We start from the raw sequence: 24,628 nt of genomic DNA on the forward strand, positions 1-24,628 counted from the left end.
ATAAATAATACAATTTAATTTTCCTTCAACCTCCAATCTCTTACGAATGCTTTCATCTGTTGAACCTAACCAAAATCCAGAGGGGAAGGGGACCCACCTTACAGAGCAGAGAGCAGAATGGAAAAAGGTGGAGGGTGAATCCAAACAGAAGCTATCCGGCACAGTACGGCTCCATTCTTAAGAAGCTAGATCAGGTGAGTAAATGATGTCCTCAGAATTCAGTCTTAGCTCTCCTCTCTGCTTTCCTTTGCTGGCTTCATTCTAAGGCAAGTTCCTACCATCTGCAGCACAGATGCCACCAGCAGCTCTCAGGGTATAGCATGGTTAGTCTGCAACTTCAGATAAAATGATCAAAAGAGTAAACACATATACAGCACTTAGTATATGCCAGGTGCTGTTGAAAGCTCCTTAGATACATTAACTCAGTTAATCCTCATAATAATTCTTAAGGGAGCTACTGTACTAACATCTCTTTAGAAGTGAAGAAACTGACACATGACTGGTAAGTGGAAAAGGATAAGCTGAGATTTACATTCAGGTAGTTAGCTCTAGAGTCTGTGCTTTTAACTACTGCATCATATTGCTTTTTGAAAAGTAAACCTTATCTCCTACACCACTCATATCACTTATCAAAAAGGATGCTGGGTCATGTGCTCATCCTTGGATCAATCACTGGGCATTTTGCTTGCTAAACTGGGTCACATATCCACATGACTGCCAGCAATTTCTCCCCAAAAAAAGATGTCAGGCAAATGTAAAAGCAACAGATGTCCATCACAGGCAGTATGGACTTAAAGAAATAGCCCTAGGGACTGAAGCCACAATTCCAGTTCTGCCCATGTTTGCCACAAACCTCCAGCAAATTATTTATGACTTCATTTTCAGCAAGGAGATTCTGACCCCTCCTACCTCCAAATGTGGTAGTGGGTACAGAAGGAAAAATATGAAGATCCCTAAACAAATATATAATTATATCTAATTACATAGATATATTAAAATACAGTAATAAAATTTAGATATGCCAAACTTCAGCAAATAGCTTCTGAAATGAGTTTTTCAGTCAACGCTGTCTCTGAAAATTCCTTTAGAAATAATTCCCTTTAAAAAAATGAGATAAATGAATGAAACCTTATTTTTTCAAGTGGTCTTACAGACACTATACATTAATATTTCCTAAGAATAAACAAAGCACAATTATAGGTTTATTGATTTTTAGCAAAATAAAATGACATAAGTAGCTTCTTAAAAACTAATGGATAAGTTTTCTTGTGTCTTTGTCTCCAGAGCATTTGGCATTCTTTATCAACTGGTACATAAAAGAGTAGAAAAATAAGAGATTGTCATATTGTCCTTGGTATTTCTCTTTTAATATATCAGTATGGTAGTCTACCAGAAAATAGTAAATGGCTTCAATTGTGGAAAGGAAGGTATCTGGCTTTCCTTTTTGATGGCGCCAAAAGCAAGTTTTTCTTGTTTTCAACTCAACTTGTAACAATCCTGCCAAAAACAAATAAAAAAAAGTATAAATATTTCTTCTTAACCACAGAGTCTGGCACAATGATAATTTCTCTTAATTATTTTAAGAATTAAAAAAAGGATTCTTTTAAGAGTACAGATGAGTTCCTTCAATCCCAATTCCAAATAGAATATTTTCTTAAATGCATTAAGGTATATACAGAAGCAATATAAAACACAGAACAAAATCTTATATATGACAGTTACTTATCTATAAATCTTAGAACTTGCAACCACGAGTTAAAAGTAGTTAACAATTAAGATGTTCACCTCTTTCTATCTTCTATTCACCAGTGTCTTTTTTTACTTTAACCAGTGACAGGACTAAATTCACCAATATTCAGAAGGGTTACATTTCCTTGATGACCTGACATTTAAAACATCATTGTAAAACTCACGGAAAGAGATAGGCAGGTTAATGGCTCTTAATATGGTTCAAAGTTTATTTCTGGACTATCACTTTTTGGCTATATCTTCATGAACAGAGTACCCTAGAGTTGTTTCCTTAGCTCTGCCACATTTGTTGAGTGAGACCTCAATGACACAGTCGGCTAGAATGCCTTACTCCTGTGCATTTAAAGAGGAAATTATTCATGAAATCACAGAACAGTACTCTCATTTCTTAAAACTCAGATGTTAACATACAAACCCAAAATGCTTTTAGAGCCTTAGGCCAGTACTTAGGCTCACATTATATTTATTTTGCTATACTTTTTTAAAAAGTATATTTATTTTAAAGTGAGAAATAAAAGGGAGAAGATAGTATTAAAATTAGCCTCTTTACTAAGATTCGGAACCTCTGAGTTACCAATGATTTCCTACTATCACACCTCTCCTTAACCTAAAAGCTACTTCAGAAATGCAGCAGAGGGACAAGAAATAAATACCATAAAAAATTAAGATTTTAAGATAAGGAGGATCCAATGTCTAATAGGACTCCCAAGGAAAGAGAACAAAGAGAATGGAGAAGAGACAGCATATAAAGAGATAATGCCTATGACTTTTCCAGAGACTATTTTTAAAAATGCAAAGTCACAGATACATGAAATAATGTATCTCAAGCAGAATAAATACAAAGAAATTAGTGCCTAGATCCATCACACCATAGTGAAACTGCAAAAGAGCAGGAATAAAGAGATCTTTAAAGTGGCCATTAAGGGACACCTGGGTGGCTCAGTCCATTAAGCATCTGCCTTTGGCTCAGGTCATGATCTCAGAGTCCCAGGATCGAGCCCGCATTGGGCTCCCTGTTCGGCAGGGAGTCTGCTTCACCCTCTGCCCCTTACCCTGCTCGTGCTCTCTCTCTCTCTCTCAAATAAAAATAAAATCTTAAAAAAAATAAAGTAGCCATTAAGAAGAGGCAGATCATATATAAAAGAATGGTAATCAGAATGACAGGAGACTTTTCATTAGCAACAGTAGAGTATTGAAGACTATGGAATAACATCTCCAAAGTGTTAAAAAAAAAAACAACTAACAACCTAAAATTGTGTACCCAGCAGAACTATATATTAAGAACAGAAGTGAAAACACAGTAGAGAAACAAAAATTGAACATATGCCAACCGGAAACCAAATGAAAGGAATTTCTAAGGAATATATTTCAGTCTGGGTTAAAAGAATAGTGAGCAAAGAAAATGATAAACATCTCTGTAAATCCAAATAAACACTGCCTGAATGAAACAAAAAACAGTAACAATATCTAATTTGTGGGCTGAAGATAAAGGACAGAACAAAAATAATAAAGAAAATAACAGTAACTTGGTGAACTAGGAGGGAGCTGAATCAAACTTAAGTATAGTAAATCCTTAGAGTGTTCAAAGGAGAGGTAAAAATATTGACTTTCAATTCTTCTAAGTCACAAGTGCACAGTCCAGTTTTCTAAAAGAACCAAAATAGGAATATTAAAAAATGAAATAAGAAAAAATAAAAGCTCGATCAAAGAAAAGTCAAGAAAAAAAGTAAAAAAACAGGACAAACAGAAATAAAATTCTAGATGATAGAAATATTTCCAAAAATATCAATACTCATAGCAAATGTGAATAAATGAAACCTGCCATGTAAAAAAGACAGAGATTCTCAGATTGAAACACACGGATTACCTCTATAGGGCTTCTGCTCAATGTACTCGAGGTCTTAGCTAACATAGTAATCAAAACAATAAATTAATTAGATGTATAATAACTGAAAAGGAAGAAACACAACTGACTTTATTTACACAGAAAATACTTTTAAAATCTATAAACAAAATTTTTAAAAACATATTATCTTAGGGTAGAGAGGATTTAAACAAGACACAAAAAGTGTTCAACATGAAAGATTGATAAATTCCACATGAAGAACTTCTGTTCCTCAAAAGACACAATAAAGAAATTTAAAAGATGAGTCATAAACTGCAAGAAGATATTTCAAAACATTACTATTTATATTCTAGTAGATATAAAGAATTCCTACAAAAATCAATTAAAAAAACACTAGAGGGGCGCCTGGGTGGCTCAGTCGTTAAGCGTCTGCCTTCGGCTCAGGTCATGATCCCAGGGTCCTGGGATCGAGCCCCACATCGGGCTCCCTGCTCAGCGGAGAGCCTGCTTCTCCCTCTCCCACTCCCCCCGCTTGTGTTCCCTCTTTCACTGTGTCTCTCTCTGTCAAATAAATAATAAAATAAAAAATCTTTAAAAAAAAAAAAAACACTAGAAAAATGCACAGGTATTTCACAGAATAGGACATATGTGACCAAATAAGTAAAGAAAATGATGCTCAATCCAATTATTAATTAAGGAAAGGCAAATTATGATCACAATGAGACCCCACTTTATATCCACTATATTGGCAAAAATCAAACATTTGACAATACCAAGGTAGGAGGCATCATGGATTAATGGGGACTCTTATACATTAATGACGGGTGTGTAAGTTTATATACCCATACTTTGGAAGACAATTGGCATTATCTTGGAGAAGTGAGCATTCTCCAACAATTCCACATCTAGGTATGTTTCCTTAAGGAACCTTGTACCTGCATAAGAATGTTCGTAGGTGCACTATTTTTAAGTGCAAAAACTAGAAACTCAAGTGTTTCATAAACAGGAGACTGGATAAACTGTAGTATATTCACACAGTCAGATATTATACAGCAGTGAAAATGAATAAACTATAGCTAATCATATAACAACATGGACAAACCTTAGAAATAAAATGGTGACTTTAGATTTTAGGTCCCCAGGAATACAACATGCAGGTCAAAATAAAACTAAATAATAAAATGATTATGAAAATAGATGTATTTAATAAAACACAAAGGAATGATAAAAACATAATTCAGGAGAACAGTTAACTCTGTTGGGGGGGAAGAAGTAGAGTGGCAGAGGGGAGAACATAGGTAGATAAAAGTTACCAATACAACTCTGGTGCTTGGGTTCTTATTTATTATCTCACTATGTGCTATAACATTATATCATATATATTCTTTCACATGTATCATAATTTAGTTTAAAAAGTAATATAAAAAACACCTTTGCCTATTTATGGCAGAACTGGAGCTAGAAGTCAGGTCCTGGCCCTATTCTTTCCATTAGGCTTACAACATAAATCTAATCATGTCAATGTCTTGCATTAAATTCTCTAATACTGCCACAGCACCTGTGGAAAAAAAGACCAAATTCTCAGGCATGATATTCAAGGGCATTCATAATTTGTATTCCTTCAGTTGCTTCTCCTACCATTCTCATGTATGTACACATTCTACACCATATTCAATTTTTTCAGTCTCCTGAATGCAAAATGATGTTTTTGTATTTTTGTGTATATGTCATTCCCTTTGTCTGAAATGCCCAACCCTTAGCCCTTTATCCATCAAGATTTCAACAAAAACAGTTAATCCATCCAGGGACTCTGGGTAGAGCAGGGTTGTGTCTCCTCAATGCTACCACTGTATCCAAAACTTATTGAATTTTCTTACCTGCTTACCCGCCTGCCTCCCACAACAGATTACATGGCAGACAACGTCCACTGTCTTCTCAATATTCGTTTTCCCCTTCTCTCAATATTAACAAACTCAATCCTGTTCAGTGTGGCACGTGTCCAGCTAAAAACAATTTCCCAGCTTTATTTATAGCCAGAGTGGTCAGGTGAACCATTCTGGCCAAAGAAAGGAAAACTGCAATCTCCTAGGTGGAAATTCCAAGAAAGCTATTATTATTATTATACTTATTTTTTAATTAAAGAGCCAGACTCAGTGGGCATATACATATTGCCCTTTATCCTTTGTCTTGCCTGCAATATATATGGGATGTCTCGGGACCTAGCAGCTATCTTACAAGTATGAGGGTGAAAGTGATGGAGGAAGAAAACAGAACGAGTCTGAGTCCTTACAGGCATTGTGAAGTCTTTGTAACAGCTTTGGACTACCCATTTCTGGACTTGAACCTGTAAAAAGTAAACCCACTATTTGTTTTCAGATTCTATCTGGGTTTCTGTTTCATGTGGTGAAACACAACCCTAACTAACAGCCATTGTGATCAACTGGAAGGTAGAGATACTGCTTTATTCTCCTTCATATCCCCCAGTCTAGGACACCACCTGTCCAGGAACAGGTGTTCAACAAATATTTCTGAATAAATGGACAAATCACAAAAGCTTTAAAGTATTCTATCTATGTATTTTGAAAATATTTCAATTTGAATAATTTTGATTCAAAGATACACAAAAGTTGTAACAACCCAAACCAAACCCTTTTGAACTATTTGTATTAATGTTAATTATATCCAAGAAGTAAAGGGAGACATTTGAAAATGTTCTAAGTAATTAGTATAATTAAAATCTTAACATAGGATTTGACAGCACATGCAATTTCTAAAAAAAAAAAAAAAGAGTAACTGTTAAATGGTGCCAGTTTCTGAAACACCTAATATGTTCTAAAATGTTAAAAATAAAAATCAAGATTTAGTGATTATTACCACTAATCCATCCTGCTTTAAAGATTTGCTTGCAAGTATACAGAACCTTTTAAAACACACTGAAATACACAGGCATAGGATTTATTTTTAAAAGTTCAACACATACATTAAAAAATTCTTTTGCTAGCATTTCTGGCAATCAATAACTTTATGATGAATTCAGCAAATTTTTTAGCAGTACAACTTTAAAGCAGATAATTATAAATGGTTTTCTCTTCAAAATTATTGCCTGAATTTCTTCAACTGAAGAATGAGAATAAAAATCTTGAGCCATTCTCATACTGTTGCTGGGAGGACTGAATGAGGCAGTATATGATGCTGCACTCACAGACACACTGAGTACAGTTCAGGCAATACCTTTAATCGGAAAAAAGCAGTCACTTTAAACATTTTATCAATGTAGTCAAAATGAAGGGAGAAAGCTGGCTAATTTCTGAAACAAATTACAATATAATGCCATTTTTATCATTTGGACTGCCTCCCCAACAAAAAGAGACCATCCTTCCCTACCATGTCCTCCCAAGGCTTCCTACAGTCAGTCTTCAAGAATGTTATGTCACTCTTCACTTTTTATGATTAATTATACAGTCAACCTTCAAATGTTTTATTTCAGCAGCAGTAAAACATTCAGAGCTATTTCTCGGTAAAATGTGGCGAAACAGTATGTTTTCACATTGTTAAGGGGATTCTTAACCTCAGCATTCATAAGATAACAGAAACACAATTTCCAATACATTACATTTGAAGGTTTTATCTGAGGTTTAGAGCTGGTTTAGCTTAATCCCATCAATGATAAAATGTTTTAAAACCTAAAGGCAATGATTTATAGCAAACATGGGTTGTTTCTTGAGGAAATAACTTGGTTTATCTGGAAACTGGTATTTCACATATACAGAGGCTATAAATATGTGCAGAGCCCCAAATACTCCCTATGGTGCAATAAGGAGCCAGAAGGGGTAGGGGTTGAAGTAGGACATGCAGAGAACACTGAATCTGTTTATTTCATGATTTTGAAGGAATTAAGAAATCCCTTTTAAAAATTTTCATATAGCACAGAATTGAAATATATGATACTTACTATGTGATCTGGGAAGGAATAACAGAAATTTTTCCAAATCTGATTTTAAGCCTTAAGCTCAAATATGAACACTCTGAAAACAGATTTTGAATTGTGCCTCAATAATTCCTTTTAGAGTTTTTTCTACTGTTCTCACTCATGTTCTTTCATTTGATCCTTTCAATTACCATATATGGTAATTATAAAGAGAGTGGCTCAGAAAAAATCTTCAAACTGAGGAATAAGTTGGTTCTGTAACCATCCAAGGTAATATTGGCAGGTAGTACTCCAAACAGCAGGGCCTTAGCGTTCCATCTCTCTATTAAACATCAGCAAAAGGTTCTTCCAGGTCTTATGCTTTGTAGTTTCTCTCCTCCCTCCCACATTCCTCCTCCCCACTGTCTCTCTCTCTCTCTCTCTCACACATACACATACACACACACACACTTTCTCTGTCTCTATCTTTCTGCCTATCTTTCTGACATACAAACACACAAACATATACACGACTAGAATGACAATCTTACTAACAGGTATGTTGACCTCAGAGGTATGAACTATGTACATTAAACTAAATCTAGTATTGTCACTAACTTTAGTTTGGGATTACTTACTACAAGTTAAACTCCAAAAAGTGTCATAAACTTTCTCTTCTAGGTGAAGTGCATTTTTAACAACAGCCTGAGAAAAGCTCTATTTTGGCAACCGCCTAAAACCAACCAGGTAGCTCTCTTGCCTTCTAATCATACATGGTACACATATAAGGCCATGAAGAGCTAGAAATATATCTAATGTTTTTAGAGAAACTACTGGAAAAGCCTGAAGAACTGAGTAAGGTGCAAGTAAACAAGAGAGGTAACATGAGTTTCTGTTCTTCATATTACTAGTTGTGCTACTTGGGCAAGCAAAGCAACTCTTTTAAACCATTTTATTAGGAACTGAACTTTTCACTCTAAGAGAGTACAAAGATAAAACAAAAGAAAATCCCTGTAATGTTAAATCTTGGAATTGGAACTATCCATGTGAACTCATGATATATATCTATTTTCCTTGGCTCTATCCACTGAAGCAATGACATCCAAGTTGTAATAAATTTACCAGATCTTGGTTTCTAATATCACTCCCCACTAAAAAGAACCACAGCTCCTTTGAATAATCATTGGTTCTATGTCTCGGGCAGGAAAAAAGTACACGTGAACTTGGGACATCCTGTTGTACCAGAAAGACTAATGAGGCCATGCCACAGAGGACTTGAAGGGCTCCCACTGGCAAAATTTGAGACAATTTGGACATCAAAAAGAATACAATCACAGCATATTACATGTGATGAACTAAAAGGAAATCTATAAACCCATAGTGACCTCAAAAAGGGGCAGGAGAAAAGAAAAAGGGGGGGAGAGGGAAGAAAAGCTCTTTACATAAGAATGCCACCTAACAAATATAAAAGAAATAATACTTTAAAATGTCATCATTTTGCAATCCTCAATGTATTTGCTGATTTAGGCAAATCATCAATAAATACTAAAACCACTCAGTGAAAAGCAGCTGGGAAATAGATAGTTCACAGTCTCAAAGCATCACCCCAAAGATTACTACTCGTTTCAAAGAAGAAATGAACTTTTATAATAGAGAGATCTGGCAATCACCACTTTAATCAAATAAAGTTATTACCAGTAATGAAACTTATATTATATGCCTCCTGATTTGATGCAATAAGTATACAACTTTACCTATGAACAGGGTAATCATATAATTTATCAGTTAAACAGCTACATTTCTCTTTTTTTTTTTTAAGATTTTATTTATTTATTTGAGAGAGAGAGAATGAGAATGAGAGAGCACATGAGAGAGGGGAGGGTCAGAGGGCGAAGCAGACTCCCTGCTGAGCAGGGAGCCCGATGCAGGACTCGATCCAGGGACTCCAGGATCATGACCTGAGCCGAAGGCAGTCGCTTAACCCACTGAGCCACCCAGGCGCCCTAAACAGCTACATTTCTAAGACTGAAAGGGAATGCTATTAATAATTATACCAAAACAATAGGTGTAAACTGGAATTGTCATGGACAACCCTAGATTGATCCTTATCTCTAAGTATCCTTACAAAAACACTAAACTGAATCAAATCATGATGAAGCATTCAGACAACTGACCTGTCCTCTTCAACAAGTCAAGAAAACAAAAACAGGGGACTGCTCTACATTAAGAGACTGAAGGGATATAATAACTACATAGAATGTGAGTTTACATGCTGAATCAGAAGAAAAAAGCTACAAAAGATATTTTTGGATCAATTAGGGAAATGTAAATATGGACTGTATTAGATATTAGAACTTCTGTTAATTTTCCCAGAGTGATAATGGCATTACAATTATGCAATTATTCTTAAAAGATGTACAGTTAGATATTTAAGGGTGAAGTATTGCAAAGCCTGCAACTTACTTTCAAGTGGTTCAACCAAAAATGTATATAATATCTAAGTATACACATACATATAACAGAGAAATAAAACAAATGTGGCAAAATGTATGGGTATATGATGCAATTCTTCCAATATACCTGCATGTTTGAAGTATTTGAAATGAAAGTTGGGGGAAGGAACAATCCACAAAAATTTTATTTTTTTACCTTGAAGTCTCTCATCAGTGAATATTTTGTTTGTTTGGTTCCAGGTGCTATCTATAAATATAATTTTTTTCAGTGTTGTGTCTTGGCTGTTGCTGTCATTCAAATCCTGTTCTTCAGTTTTCTTGCGTTTAATAAATGGCTTGTCAGGGTCATCATTTTTGCCTTTAACATTATTTTGAATCCTTTTTTGCAGATGAAAAGAAATGTCTTTTACTGAGACAGACTTAGGTCCAGGAAAAACAAGTGCAACCTAAAGCAAAGAAACTTAAGTTAGTAGTGCGCTGTTATGATCTTCAAAATGAATAAATTCTGACACTCTTAAAACTTAAGAGAAACAAACATGTTGAATACTTGAGAAACAAGCATTAGGTTCTATAACAAGCACTTCAGCCATTTGAAAGTTTATATGTTTCTTTAATAAGTATGGTAAAGTTTTTGGCTCTTCCCTAGGATTTAAAAATCATAATATACTAGCTAGAAGTATTGCTTCAAAATAAGTTATTCACCTCTTGATAGAAGCCAAGTTAGTTGTATCGTGAATCAAAAAACTAAATACTGTAATATTTCACAGCATAAAAGACAACGTATGTGATACCAGGTAAAAGAACCAATAAAAAGCACTCAATAATTAAATACAATTTTCACCTATATAATAAGCAGAGATAAAACAAATAATACAGTCAATGCTGGTGAGGATATGGTGTTATGGGCCTTTATAGCCGTTACTGATATCAGGTTTCAATAGTATAACTCTTCATGAAAGCAGTTTGGCACTTTAAATCAAGAGCCTTGAAATATTCAGACCCTTTGGTTATTTCACTTTTAGGAATTTATCTTAATAAAATAATTGTAAATATAACTCACAATACCCAGACTATCTGTTAAAGTATATTTATTACAGTTAAAAATTAAAACTGAAAAATCTGACTTTCAAGGAAAAATTCTGTAAATTATGCTACCTTTCTTTCAGCATGTTTTTACTGAGACCTTACACACTGTTAGAGGCTGCAACGTCTGAACAGCTCCTGCCACAAAGCAGGTGCCCAATTAATATTTGTTAAATGAACAAATGTTGGTTAAATCGTGGGTATTTTATCTCCCATACTTTTCTGTATTTCCCAAATTTTCTTTAATGAGCACATATCATTTTTAATATGAAAAAATAAGCAGTATAAAAATAAAAGAAAAAATCTTGAATTTAAAAAGTTCAGAGTTATAAAAGTTTCTCAAACATTTACAATGTGTGCCTATATTTCCCCTATGCCCAATCAGCAAAGTTCAGGACTTCGTAATTTTCTTGGACTGTAAGCATATCACATCTCTTTGTAGAACCTAGCACCGTATTCTATTCAATTGACATAAATGATACCTTGCTGACCAGAGAGGGAAACACAAATATATTCCTAGATCCAAAACTCAGAAATCATTTACAAACAACTTTCTATATAAACTCAACCAAAAAATAAATACATATATATTGATGGGAAAGGAAAAACTAAGTTCTGCCTAGAACAAATGAACATATTAATTTTTAATTATGTTTCCAGATTAATCACACCAACAAATGGTCTCCAAGAAACCTAGAAGGGTTTACATACTTTTTTTAGAAATACCCAAGGCCTTGTTTTTTTGAGATCTATTACTTTTCAACAAGAGCAGTAATATCTCACCAATTTCAACTATGTGAAAACCAATTTAGAATCTAGAAATGATCAAAGGAAGGCCTCTGAGCAGCCACAAGATGTTACAAAGGCCATGTATTAAAGCTCTTAATTCAGGGAGAATTCTTGAAAATCCTTCTAATTCAGACTTTCTTTTCTTCTTTCAGAGAAATTCCAACAATGTTTGTAATATGGTTTCTTAGTTTGTATCAAATTAGACCATCTATATGTAGTATCGGGAGGAAAATGGAGAGGAGAAAAGTAAAGCAGACACAATAATACTGGCAAAGAGTAAAAACCTGAAGATATAATGCAGAACAACTATAAAAAGTGGAAAGACAAAATTCAAAAAAGCCTTAACAATCTAAGATCATTTGATCTTTGAAGATACCAATGAAGTAAATAAATTGTATATTGTTTAGTGCTACATAAAGATAACCCTAGGTCACTAAGAAAAATATTAAATTATGTTCAAGCAAATTCAGAAAGGTGATGGAATTTAAAATTCTTTTTTAGATTCAATGCGAAAAGTTGTAAAAAATAAGTTGCCTACTTCATGGTCCTTTTCTTCATATTCTGGAATACAAGGATACGTGTAAATATTTACAGATTCAGGTGCTAATAGTTTTGCATGTATAGCAGTACTTTTGCCATCTGTTTCATTTGGATGTTTAATGATATCAATCTTCAGTGGAAGCTAAAATTAAAAAAAAAAAGACAAATGAACACAATATAAAAATTCTAATTTTTATGTTAAGAAAAATGACCTTCAAAGCTTAAATAACAAGCTCACACTAAGTTCCTATAAATATGATTTGAAAGGCATACTTTTCTAAACCAGAATATTAGGAATGCTAAGAGTCATAAAGCAAACCTAAATTTCTTCCTCAATATTGCTGATCATGTAATAGAATAATTATTTCCAACTTATTTAACATAAAATCTGTTCCTAAAGCAAAGCTTCAAGGCCATTTTCATTTACACCACATAGGCATTGAGTCCAATTCCTTGCATTTCAGTATCTGTGTCAAGAACATTTTTTATAATTCCTATAAACTTTAGGATTGTTAATTTTATGACACAATAAAAGGAAATATAAGTTTGGGCAAAAGCTTCACATCTAAAATTCAAGTCAAAATTTTATTCCCTATACATCCTTTGAGATCAGAGGTATTACCCTTCAAAGGGTTCACTCTTTGTTGTGAACATCATGATTCTCATCAGTGGCCTTTAACAGCACAAATGAAATTATCAATTGGAAAAGTAACAGAATAGGTCTAGGAGGTACACACTTTATATAAAAATCAACTCTCTTTAAAATCATTTTGTCTATTTTCCTTAAAGTTTCATTATTTAATTGTTATGAATTACATCCTCTTTGCAAAAATAATATTCTCTTGTATTTTTTGAGTTAGATTTTTCTATTATTTCACTGACTTAAGTTTGATTTAGTTTCCTGTGTAACACTTGGGCAAGTGCTGTAGTCAGTCATGATTATGAAAATGAAAACTGAGTCACATCCCCCCCAAAATATATATGAGAAACTGAGATGGATTCTTCACTGCAGATTATAAATGACTTACATATTATTACAAACACTCTTCCAGCTCCCACCCAACCCATTAACAGGCAGGATTCTAGGTATTTACCCTGGGGCAAGCTAAATTTATCCTGGAGTACAAAACTATTTTTCTTTTTTTAAAACAGCTTAAATAGGTAAGATTGGTATAATAAACTCCACATATTTAAAGTGTACAATATAATGAATTTTAACACCCTTGAATTCATCACCATAATCAAGATCATGAACATATCTGTCACCTCCAAAAGCCTTCTTGTGCCTCCATCCTTCCCCTTTCCCCATCAACTACCACCCGTAGTCCTTAGGTAATGATTGATCTGTTATCACTATAGGTTAGTTTGCATTTTCTAGGATTTTATATAAATGAAATCATATGGTATGTACTCTTTTCATCTGACAACTTTCACTTGGAATAATTATTCTGAGATTCATCCATATTGTTGTATCATTAATTCCAGAGCTGTTTTTTAAAGGAGTAGTTGCTGCATGCTACTGAATGATCCCAGCTGCATATGCTTTATCTTTCTGGATGATTGTGTGGAAAAAGGATGGTATATATCCCAGAAGGGCCATAAAAATGTATCCCAAATAGTTTCACTTTAGGGTTCCAAACCCCTTATCTCCTTCCCTCCCCACTTAGGCCTAGTGACCAATTAGGGCCAACTGCTTTAAATCATCAAACCAACTTCTAGTTATAGAAAATTTACCATTTAAGTAGGCAGTTCACAAATGATTTTACATCAGTCTACTTCTGGCTGAACTCTACATCAGAATTTCCTCATGATGCTCAGTCTCGACACTACATTCCCTTTCCCCAGGGTCTCTCAGTCCCAGATCAGCATTATCTTAGCCCAGGGAAGATAGGAAAGAAGAAAAAGAAAGCACATCATGATATAGTATTCTATTACTAATAAAACTGACTTTCCTACAGGGCTAATGAGTAGAACTGAAAATTCCAAAGGTGACCATCAACATTTCTCACCAGCTGGCTATGTCTGAAGGGTATCATTTATATCAAGGACACAGGACTGAGTGTTATTCATGTATTTAAATGTCACATACCTTGCCTATTATGGACTAAATCCTATAGGTATAAGACAATTATGCAAAATTTATGCTCAAGAAGTATTCTTGGGACCCAGTCTAGCTACTTTAGTTCTCCCTGAGCAAGCCTGAAATTTCTGACACTGAAACAAAAGCACAGACACAGATCAAATCATGGAAACATATGTTTGTGCTCTAGTTCACACATTTTAAAGGAAGATATTTCCTAAATAATGACAGGGTACAGAGTAACACCAGAAAGTAGAGATATTCTGTTTTCAAACATGAAGAACATCAATCTGTTCTCTAACACTTATATTTCCTACAGGAGATTTACCAAACCTTTCTGCCCAAATTTATCAAAATGCCATTAGCAGGAAGTCCTAAGTCTTTTCCTATGTGATCATCAACTTTCCCAAAGAGAGTCTTTTAAAATCTAGGACTCTAAAAAAGAGGAAGCTTTCTTTGACCTCATGATTTTTTTTGCTCCTCTTTTAAAAATACCAAGAGCATCTTTTACTTTTACTCATGCATTTCTCATGACATTAAAAAAAAATCATATTCTGCATGAAAAAATCAGTATTTATGAATTTATTCTGTAGATTAAAATTTAAAGCTTGGGAGGCACTTACTCATTATGTAGTCGTCTTCCCTTCCCAAGCAGGCTATCTAAAAGCAAATGCTGAATGATTTGTAAAAATAAAGTAAAAATTAGAAAAAAACTTTATAGAGCTTTTATTACTATTAATATATATTAACACACTGAGTTGTATATATGGCCATTAAAATATAAACACTTTTAAAAACTCTGCATGCTCTGGTAGGCCATTTAGAGTTGATCAAACACTTGGCATAGTGTTTTAAGTCACTTCTATTAAATAGTGGATATTAGATCACTGATTTGGAAAATAATCCTCTATTATTAAATTTCTGTGAAAATAAAATATGTTACTGACTTTTATTATTCTGATCTTCAATCCTTTTGAACACAATACATCTTAAGATAAAACTTTTAAAGGGATATTCTCTTTATGTGGCTATGATATGAACAGAACATAGAATAATTCTGTTTATATTTCAAAAACTATACTTTGAAATGTAACATTCTTACAAGATAATAGGAAACTTAAAGAAGATTATTTTCCTCAAGCTCTCAGTTTTTCTAAGGTAACTATGAAGCTGATTAGAGTCCATACTTATTTCTCTTGTCCAGTAAACTTTCCAATAGCTTGTAAGTGTGATTTTAGACCCCTGAGGAGACCCTGGACTTGCCAAGATGACATATAAGCTAAACTGAAATTCAAGTAACAAAATATAAGTATTAAGGTATTTTACTTCAAATGTAAATGAATCTTAAAATCACCACATTAAATATTTTTAAATATAGTTTTAGTTTATTTTCTTACTAACAAGTTCTAATGTGTCCATGTGTAGAGTTTAGTCTCTCCAAAGTCCTAACAGGCAGCAAATTTTATACATTATTTGATTTACTCCTAGAGTTCACGTCAATGTTAGACAAGTCGACATATATGTAATAAATTCTTTGATTACATAGACATCATGGTTTACAGACCTTTTACCTACACAAGAGTAGTCTTGGTAAGCAACAAAACATATAAGGTAAGCAATCAATGCAAATCAATTTTTTAAAATCTGGCTTAAATCACTAAAATTATAACATATCCCAATGAGTAGGTCTTAGTTGTTTGTTTTTTTTTTAAAATAGGCTCCATGCCCAGTGTGGAGCCCAACGTGGGGCTTGAGCTCACAACCCTGCAATTGAAACTTGAGCTGAAATCAAGAGTCAGACACCCAACCGACTGAGCCACCGGGCAACCCCAGGTCTTAGTATTTTTAATTTTAGTTTAGTTTTGGTCACTGACATGAGCTCCATCTCCATGTAGGATGGGACTAAGCCTGTTCTACAAAAGCCCAAGCAAAAATCAATCCTAGTTCCTTTAGGATATGTTTTCTTAAAAAGAAGTCCAAGGTCCTGAGGTAGTTTTTGAAGTTCCTTCAGGCAATCTATATACTTGTCTCTTGTAGTATTCATGTTTATGCCACATCCATGTTTTAGATGAATTATAATCATTAATGAAAAGTAATTGATTTCTTTCAAAACAATACCATTCATCTCAGACCCAAGTGTTTTAGCAGTGTGTGTGTCTTTTTCCAGAGACAAGAAAAATAAATAGGTTTACCAGTCTATAAGATTAAATTTTCTATTAATATTATTCATTTCCATAATGATGCTACTTATCATGCTTATCAATTATATTACAGCAGGTATATATGAGATGTCTTTTTAAAACCTCTTCTCCTACTTTCAGATAATTAAATTTCTTACCAACCTTCACAAGTGGCATCTGTTGAATAGGTACATTTTCAACTGGGACATAACATGTATAGCAATAGAACATTCTTGAACCACCACATTTGAGACATTTTGATCTTCCACTTCGCTGAGCTTTATGAAGAACTTCTTGAGATGCTAAGCGTAAGTTTTGAAGAGGATCTTCTGCAGCTATGGAAGTAGTTTGTGAGTGTTGTATTTCTACAAATTTTGAATTATTTTCTTCCTTTTCTTTGAGAAATACAGGTGGGTTGAGAGACATTTTTCATTCAAACCAAAGTTTAACATCTATTTCTAAAACATAAATCATAGGTGCACTGCAAAAGAAAAAAAAAAGTGGGGGAGGGGTGGAATAAAGACAGGAAATATTTTATTCCTTGTCTCCACAAAGAAAATTACTCAATTTAATTCACAACTGCATATTGTTTTTAGTATTTATTAACAAGTATTAATAAGCTTTTTAAACCACCAAATTAGCACAATTTAAAATACAAAATTAAGAAGCAATAAACTCAAAACAATAAATTACCCTTCTCAGTCATCCCCTCCATAAAAATAAAAAGGTGCTCTCTTAGAAAAACTATTTCAAATATAAAATTTAGGTACCAACAATCCATTTTTCAGTGACTCTTATTTTGTTTTATATTAGGAATACAATGTTTTAATGTTAGTATCAGCCAGGAATGTATTCAACTCTGTAGGTTCTGACTTTAAACTGATGTTATATGACATCAAATCTCAACCTGAATCCTAATGAAAGTACAAGGTTCTAGTGAAATCAGTAAAATCTAGTTGGTTACGTTCTAAAAGACATATTCTTCTCTAACTTAAATCACACGCACAAAAATATAACTAAACATCCATTAAAACAGGACAGGCATCTACTACTACCAATTACAATTTGTAAAATATCCCAAAAAGGTGAAATATATGCCCAGAAAAATAAAGTGTGATCTTATAAATTTAAAGATTTTACAGAGCAATGTTAATGTCCTCTCACTCAAAGATTTCATACCACTTTTTAAAAATATAATTCATTTAGAGTCTTCAGTTCTAGAGATAAAATAGTAAAATAACTTTCCCACTTATATATTTTCTTCCAGGAAGAATGATGTCTGTCTAAACTGTTATTCGAATACTCTGTAAGCACAGTATCTTTTGAGGGAGAAGAGACTGGGGCCCTTTTGATTTGATATGAATTCCAGAGCTGTAAAATGAGTCTCTCATTATAAAGCTTATGGCATTGTGGTGTTTAACTATGAGGCCCGGGCACTTTGAGTACAAACACTGACAGGAGAAATGCTGTGACTGCAACAGGAAACTTTTTTGTGGTATCCCAAATAGAAAGTGAACAAAAAGTCCAGTGGAACATAATATACAACATAATTTACCAACAGGAAGTTAGTGATACTAATTTAATTACTCATCAAGAGTTTTTTTATAGATTATAAATCCCAGTAAGCTTGAGACCCAAATAAAAAGATGCAAAGAAAAAAGATGCTTGTCACTGAAGGAAAAAATAAAACATACTGGCCAAATTTATTCAAAGTAAATTTACCAAGCTGTCACCTTTTCTTGAGTCTCAGATCCTTTTAAGATCATGTGAGTCTTGGACCTTATCTGCAGAAAATGCATACACAGACACAATATTTTGTACACAATTTCAGATGGTTTGCAGATCTGTAAGCATCCATCTACAGATCTAGGTAAAGAAATCCTGACTAAGATCAAACAGTCATTCTAAGGACAGGAGCAGTTTTAAAAGTCTGGGAAGAGATCCTATTAGTCTCCAGAAATCAGAGCTACAAACTCCCTGCTGGGCAACCAGAGGTCAGCTGTCACAAGCCAATCGAGGTCTCATTACTGCACTTAGGAAGGTAGTTAATTTGCACCCAAGTCTTGGTTTGGGTTTGCTCTGGTGTTGCCTGAGGTCCTTACAGAGAAACATTTTTAGGTTGTAATAGTCTTGAGTTATCCCATCATGGGACTCATCCTAAAAAAGAAACTGGACTGGACTAATTCAACCTGACTCCATTTTCCTGGGTGTTCTAATAGTTATTTAGGGGGTTTGCATATGCCACCAAAGGCCTCAGGCAATAATGGGGCTGAAGGACACAGTTCCTGGGGATGTCATGAAAGTCAACGTGTTTCCTAACATTCAATGGAAAACTACTGATGAGTTTTTCTAGGGCCCTCCAAGTGCATTCTGCCTCTGAAGTATTCCCCTATATTTCACTTGGCCTTCCACCCATAAAGCCAAACAGACATTAGTGAAGCCTTATATAAATGTTCTTCCTCTACAAAAATCAAATGTAAACACCTATGAGGCAGTGAAAGGGAAATGTTTATGGCTCCTTTCCCTGCCTCACCTATACACTCTCCAATGGATGTGGTGGCCACACACAGAAGAGGCCAGAAATAGTAAGTCATGGACAGCTCCCCCCAAAGCTCTCTGACACCGTATGACAAGGGCATCTGTCCTGACCTAGCCAATAGCCTGCCTCAAATGTGTACAAATAGTTTGTTGCAAACGATGGTTCACAACCTTCAAACCATACTTAACATCAAATTCGTGCAGGGAATACAAGTGGAGTTGTGGGAGTTACTTAGAAAACATAAAAAGAATGTATTCCTAAAGAACTAATAAATATTTTTACCTTGATGAGACATTCATCACTCTGCAACTTAGGTTGAAAACTAATTTTTTACTCCCCCTCTACCCTCTTTTCCCAAAAAACCAATTACTCACCAAGTTCCATCAATTCTACCTTGCATATAATCCTCTATTTTTAGTCTCAAAGTCAGGACTTTACATGATCTATGGCAATCTCTTACATCTTTTTATGTTTGCCCACTTATTATTGGCTCCACATATTTAGCATGGAAAAATCTGCTTTAGTCTGGAGTTGCCTTTTAGTGAAGCTATCCCTCCTAGCAATCAACTCTGCAAGAGCAGAATTCTTTACTGATCTCACATATCTCTCCCTGTGTCTTATGCAGCAGGAGGAATTCAACAACCACTTACTAAATCAAAACCATTCTGAAAAAGAAAGCATATGTATGCATCTCCCTACTGAAGGACCTGACAAACCACCTTGATGGGCCATCTGCAGCCTGGCAGGAGGGGCAACATGGCAGGTGTTTTGTTTTTTTTTTTTCCAAAACAATGATGTTTTAAAAACTCCGAGGTATAAGTCACCTCCCAATGGAATACTATAACAACTCCCCTACCATGTATTGCAGACCAATTCAGTACTAGATAAAACCCACTTCAAATTTTTTTTTCAAGTATTTTTAAGAACCTGGTCAGGTCACATAATATACACAGGTCCAACATTCATTTTTTTAAATCCAACGTGCCACCTTTTTCAAACAGGACCAATGGCCCCTCCCACATCACCCATCATTTGGTAGGCAGACTGTCTTGCCTTAGTTTTTCATGGTACACTAGGGTTTAGACAGAAACAATCCTTAAACGCTGTGGTTTTCACTCAAGCAGAGATTTTATCATCCAACTCCGTGAATTGGCATCTTAAACTATTAATATACTTCTTTACTTGTCCTACATTCCCAAGAAACAATTTAGACATAAGAAACAGACTCCTTGGCTTATTATGTAACCACTATCTTAATATTTTAAATACACTGCATGACGGTACTAAGCTTCTCGTTCTGTGATTACCAATTCCCCGCAAACCACTCCAAACACTAAAAAATATAGTTCCTAGGGGACTACCTGCCAGAACAGACTTTCCTTAGGGCGGAAACCACTGAAAATGATTGTTAGGGCAAAAAAAAAAAGTTTTCTGAGGAAAAATTTGGAAGCCTTTTTCCCAAAGGGCACGCAGGATCCTAAAAACTGCAAGCGCTCGAGCCCAGGGACCTGGGCCCCGCTCTCAGGCGACACCCTGCACGACCTCCACTAGGGCCCGGCCAAGCAGCGTCCTCTCCCTGCAGTCGCACGTCTCCGGCCAGACCACTGGTCCGCAGAGGGACTCGGAGACCTGCACCAGGGATCGGAGTGGGACTCAGACCTGCACTGCCCGCGGGTCCTCGCACAGCTCCACGCGTCTTCCGCTCCGCCCGAGCCCGAGGCGCGCGCCCGGCCGAGGTCGCGCTCGGGCGCGGCGGAGCGCTTTCCGGGAGACACAGGAGGGAGGAGCCCGGCCGTTGCTAGGGCCGTTGCTAGAGCCTGGCGCCGCGCAGGTCCCGCGACGAAAGTAACGGGCGGGGAGGGACGCGGGGCGTGGTTAGAGGGGGAAGTCCCGCCTCAGCCTTTTGGCGGCGGGTTGTGTCGCCCCCGTCCTGGGAGACGTGATCCGAGAGCGAGGCCCGATCGGTGAGACTGGGCCTCACAGCCCGCCAACCCTGGGCTGAGTTCCCTGCTGACCCTGGCGGAGGCCCCCTTAAATGGGACGCGGCTCTGGAAGTATACTCTCAAGGTGTAGTTGCAGTGAGTTGTGAAAAATGCCGATCCTACAGAACACTTTTTCATTTTTCCTATTCCAGAACTATTTTAGTCGTGAGAACTTGGTTCTTTTATTTTTTTATGGCTATGTTAAGATGAGTACTAGTAGTAATGAAAGCTATCAGAAAAATTGTATCTTGATGCTTTGGTTTGCTTGAAAACTACACACACGTCGAGTTGCAACTACTTTATGCACTTTTCCATTTTGGAATTAAGCATAGTATGTGGGTAGATTGTAAAACCACTTTTCCTTGCCCCACCCCAAGGAAAATCCAAACCTAAGGAGTGCACGTCAAAACTGTGAGATTCAGAAACACAATGGCATTGTATTTATTGAGTGCTTTGAATTTAGCATGTGAGGACAGAAGCTTGCCCTAGAGGAGCTTAGGACATCAAGTTAAAATGGGTAGTACAGAAAACACAACATGACTAATAAATTGTAGGAATTTCACAAGAGCTCAGAATGGAGGGGTCAATGAAGGCTTATTGGTTGGACTTGAGTAAGGTTTTGCAGAATGATTATGGCTTAGAGCAGTGCTTTTCAAGGGGATTGTGTGGGACCCATTGGTGGAGGTCCGTTTTGTAAGCAAGGAAATATATGGAGTCAAAACACATTTAATTTTTTTTATTTTGTTAATTTTTTTACAATAAGCTCTAGGCCCAATGTGGGGCTTAAACTCACAACCCTGAGATCGAAAGTTGCAAGCTCCACAGACTGAGCCAGTCAGGTGCCCCAAAACTACACATTTTAAAAAATGAATTAGTATAGTGTGAAAATGTCAGTGCATGGTGCTTGGGAAGGTTAAGAATTAGTTCATGGAGTTTTTTGTTTTGTTTTGTTTTTTTTAGATTTTATTTATTTATTTGTTTGTTTGACTGAGAGAGAGAGAGTCCAAGCAGGGGAGCAGTAGAGGGAGAGGGAGAAGCAGACTCTCTGCTGAGTGGGGAGCCGGATGCGGGGCTTGATCCCAGGACTTGGGGATCATGACCTGAGCTGAAGGCAAGACGCTTAACCAACTGAGCCACCCAGGCGCCCCACTTCATGGAGTTTTAAATTACAGATGGTCCATGACTTAACATTGGTTTGACTTAAGATTTTTCAGCTTTATAATGGTGTGAAATCAATATGCATTCAGTAGAAACCATGCTTTGAGTTTTGACTTGGTATTTACCTGAACTAGTGATACGTGGTATGAAACTCTCTTGTGATAATGGGCAGCCACATCAGCCAGGCCATCACAAGAGTAAACAACCAGGGGACGCCTGGGTGGCTCAGTCGGTTAAACGTCTGCCTTCGGCTCAGGTCATGATCCCAGGGTCCTGGGATGGAGCCCCACATCGGGATCCCTGCTCCGCGGGGAGCCTGCTTCTCCCTCTCCCACTCCCCCTGCTTGTGTCCCCTCTCTCCCTATGTCTCTTTATCTGTCAAATAAATAAGTAAAATCTAAAAAATAAAAAAAGAGTAAACAACCAATACACTTAGAACTATTCTCTACCCATACAATCATTCTGTTTGCCACTTTTAGTACAGTATTCAATTACATGAGATATTTAACATTTGATTATAAAATAGGCTTTGTGTTAGATGATTTTGCCCAGTGGTAGGCTAACATAAGTATTCTGAGCACATTTAAAGCAGATTAGGCTAACCTAATTCAGTAGGTTAGGTGTATTATATGAATTTTCAATGTAGGATGGGTATATGGAAACATAACCCCATCATAAGTCAAGGAAGATCTGTGTGTGTGTGTGTGTGTTTGCACGCACGCGTGCACACATCGTTGTGTCATGTTTATAAAATGTATTTCTTATTGTGTGTTTCTCCTTAAAAAGTTAGAAAGCCACTGCTTTAGGAAGAAAGATGAGCTTTCTGGGTAAGAAAAGTAGCCATAGCAAAGTCTCCAAGCCAAGAATAAATAATTTACACCCTTTTCTTTTTTTAACAGCTTTAGTTCAGGTGCACAAATTACAAAAGCAAGTGATGCTACTTATTACTTGAAGTGAGGTGAGTATTGGCTTACTATTGCTATGTAAGAAGTTATTCCAAAATATGGCTTACAACAACCTTTTTATTGTGTTCGTGAATTGTGTGTTCAGGAGGGCACAGAGGGGCTGCTTTTCTCTGATGATTCAGCTTGGAAGTCTACGAATGCTAGCAGAGATCATATGTGTAGCCTCTTCATGTGGCCTGAACTTCCTCACAGGATGGCAGCAGGGTAATTAGACTTCTTAGGTTAGGCCCAGTGCTCCAAAGCCAAGTGTTGCAATGAATAAGGTAGAAACTACATGTTATTTTCTGACCTAGTCTCAAGGAGTAACACAGTATCACTTCTCACACATTCTTTTGGTTATAAGTATATTTTAAGGCCTGTTCAGATTATAGAAGGGGGGACATAGATAGATGCCACTTCTCAAAAGATTGTCAAAGAATTTGTGGCCATTTTTTAAAAACCACCATAATGAATTTACTACTGTCACAGACAACGCCAACATTTCAGTGATTTAATACAATAAACTTTTATTTCTCACAGGAAATCCATTGAGGTTGTTACTAGTCAGATGAAACATTAGATTCGAGGATGCAGGTTGTTTGTTTTTTGGATTTGGGGTTCTTTTTTACAGTTTTAGTGGTTCTACTGTCTCCTAAGACTTGGATCCAACAGCTTATCTGACAAAAAAGAAAGCATGGAAAATCATACAAAAGCTTTCAGAGGTCATCCCTAAAAGTGACATATATCACTTTGCCCACATTCCAAAGGCTCCCGCTTTAGCTGCAAGAGAGCCTGGGAAGTGTAGAGAAACATATACATATTGGTAAGCACCAACAGTTTGCCCTATTCTAGATTTTTCACCAAAACCCCATATTCCCCAGTTCCTCCATTCTATTCTCAGTTCTTCTTTCAAAAGGAAAATTCTTTCAAGTCTTTTCAATATCTTTTCTGTTTTTTATTGCATATGTCAAAATATACTTACATTGCAATTTTTAATTGACAATTTCAGATATTATCCATTGACTTTCTCCTATAAAAGTCAGTGATTAAGCTCTTTTACAACACCACCCTCAGGTGTATGAACATTCCTTCTCTCTCAACCCCCACACGTTCTTCTTATCCCCTCATCTCTCAATATAGTGATATGCCAATTTTTGTTTAAATCAGTATTTGTAAATATTATTCAACCCTGATATGTTGTGTTTCCATTATCTTTCCTTATCATTTAGTTAGAAATTTTTTCCAGTTTTCTCTATTATTTTTTCTGTGAGCCATATTTTACTTAGAAATGGATTATTTAGGGCACCTGTATGTCTCAGTTGGTTAAGCATCTGTCTTCGGCTCAGGTCATGATCTCAAAGTCCTGGGATGGGGTCCC

At 35.8% G+C, this 24,628-nt stretch overlaps 2 protein-coding genes across 6 annotated transcripts in view; one reads left to right on the forward strand and one right to left on the reverse strand.

Moving 5' to 3' along the window:
• Nucleotides 1–1,189: 1,189 nt before the first annotated feature.
• Nucleotides 1,190–20,980, reverse strand: DTWD1 (DTW motif tRNA-uridine aminocarboxypropyltransferase 1). 4 transcript variants are annotated; one of them, XM_036101917.2, is made up of 6 exons: nt 20,826–20,941; nt 18,350–18,411; nt 16,790–17,108; nt 12,366–12,509; nt 10,152–10,401; nt 1,190–1,497 (listed from the first exon to the last, which is right to left on the reverse strand). In XM_036101917.2, the coding sequence occupies exons 3-6, from the start codon at nt 17,051–17,053 to the stop codon at nt 1,250–1,252; spliced, it is 906 nt and encodes a 301-aa protein (XP_035957810.1). In that variant the 5' UTR covers nt 17,054–17,108; nt 18,350–18,411; nt 20,826–20,941; the 3' UTR covers nt 1,190–1,249. The 4 variants fall into 4 exon arrangements, with proteins under 4 accessions (XP_035957810.1, XP_035957809.1, XP_077935500.1 ...); XM_036101916.2 differs by lacking the exon at nt 18,350–18,411 and having other exon boundaries at nt 20,826–20,980; XM_078079374.1 differs by lacking the exons at nt 18,350–18,411; nt 20,826–20,941 and adding an exon at nt 20,528–20,763.
• Nucleotides 20,981–21,090: 110 nt separating this feature from the next.
• The window catches only part of FAM227B (family with sequence similarity 227 member B), a 210,149-nt gene continuing 206,611 nt past the window's right edge, over nt 21,091–24,628 (forward strand). For both annotated transcript variants that reach the window (XM_078079389.1, XM_078079388.1), the window contains exons 1-2: nt 21,091–21,233; nt 23,206–23,264. The gene's annotated coding sequence lies outside the window, so the exon portion shown is untranslated. The remainder of the gene's footprint in view (nt 21,234–23,205; nt 23,265–24,628) is intronic.

Source organism: Halichoerus grypus, chromosome 8 (genome assembly GCF_964656455.1).
Source record: "Halichoerus grypus chromosome 8, mHalGry1.hap1.1, whole genome shotgun sequence".
Lineage (NCBI taxonomy): Eukaryota > Metazoa > Chordata > Mammalia > Carnivora > Phocidae > Halichoerus > Halichoerus grypus.

Bases quoted from the DNA above. Each gene is read 5' to 3' on its own strand.
- DTWD1 (XM_036101916.2), bottom strand. From the start codon at position 17,053: ATGTCTCTCAACCCACCTGTATTTCTCAAAGAAAAGGAAGAAAATAAT. The intron at 10,402-12,365 runs GTAGGCAACTTA...TCTTTGCTTTAG, and splicing joins ATGAAGAAAAGGACCATGAA to GTTGCACTTGTTTTTCCTGG. The intron at 1,498-10,151 runs GTAAAAAAATAA...TGTTTTTGGCAG, and splicing joins CACTGATGAGAGACTTCAAG to GATTGTTACAAGTTGAGTTG.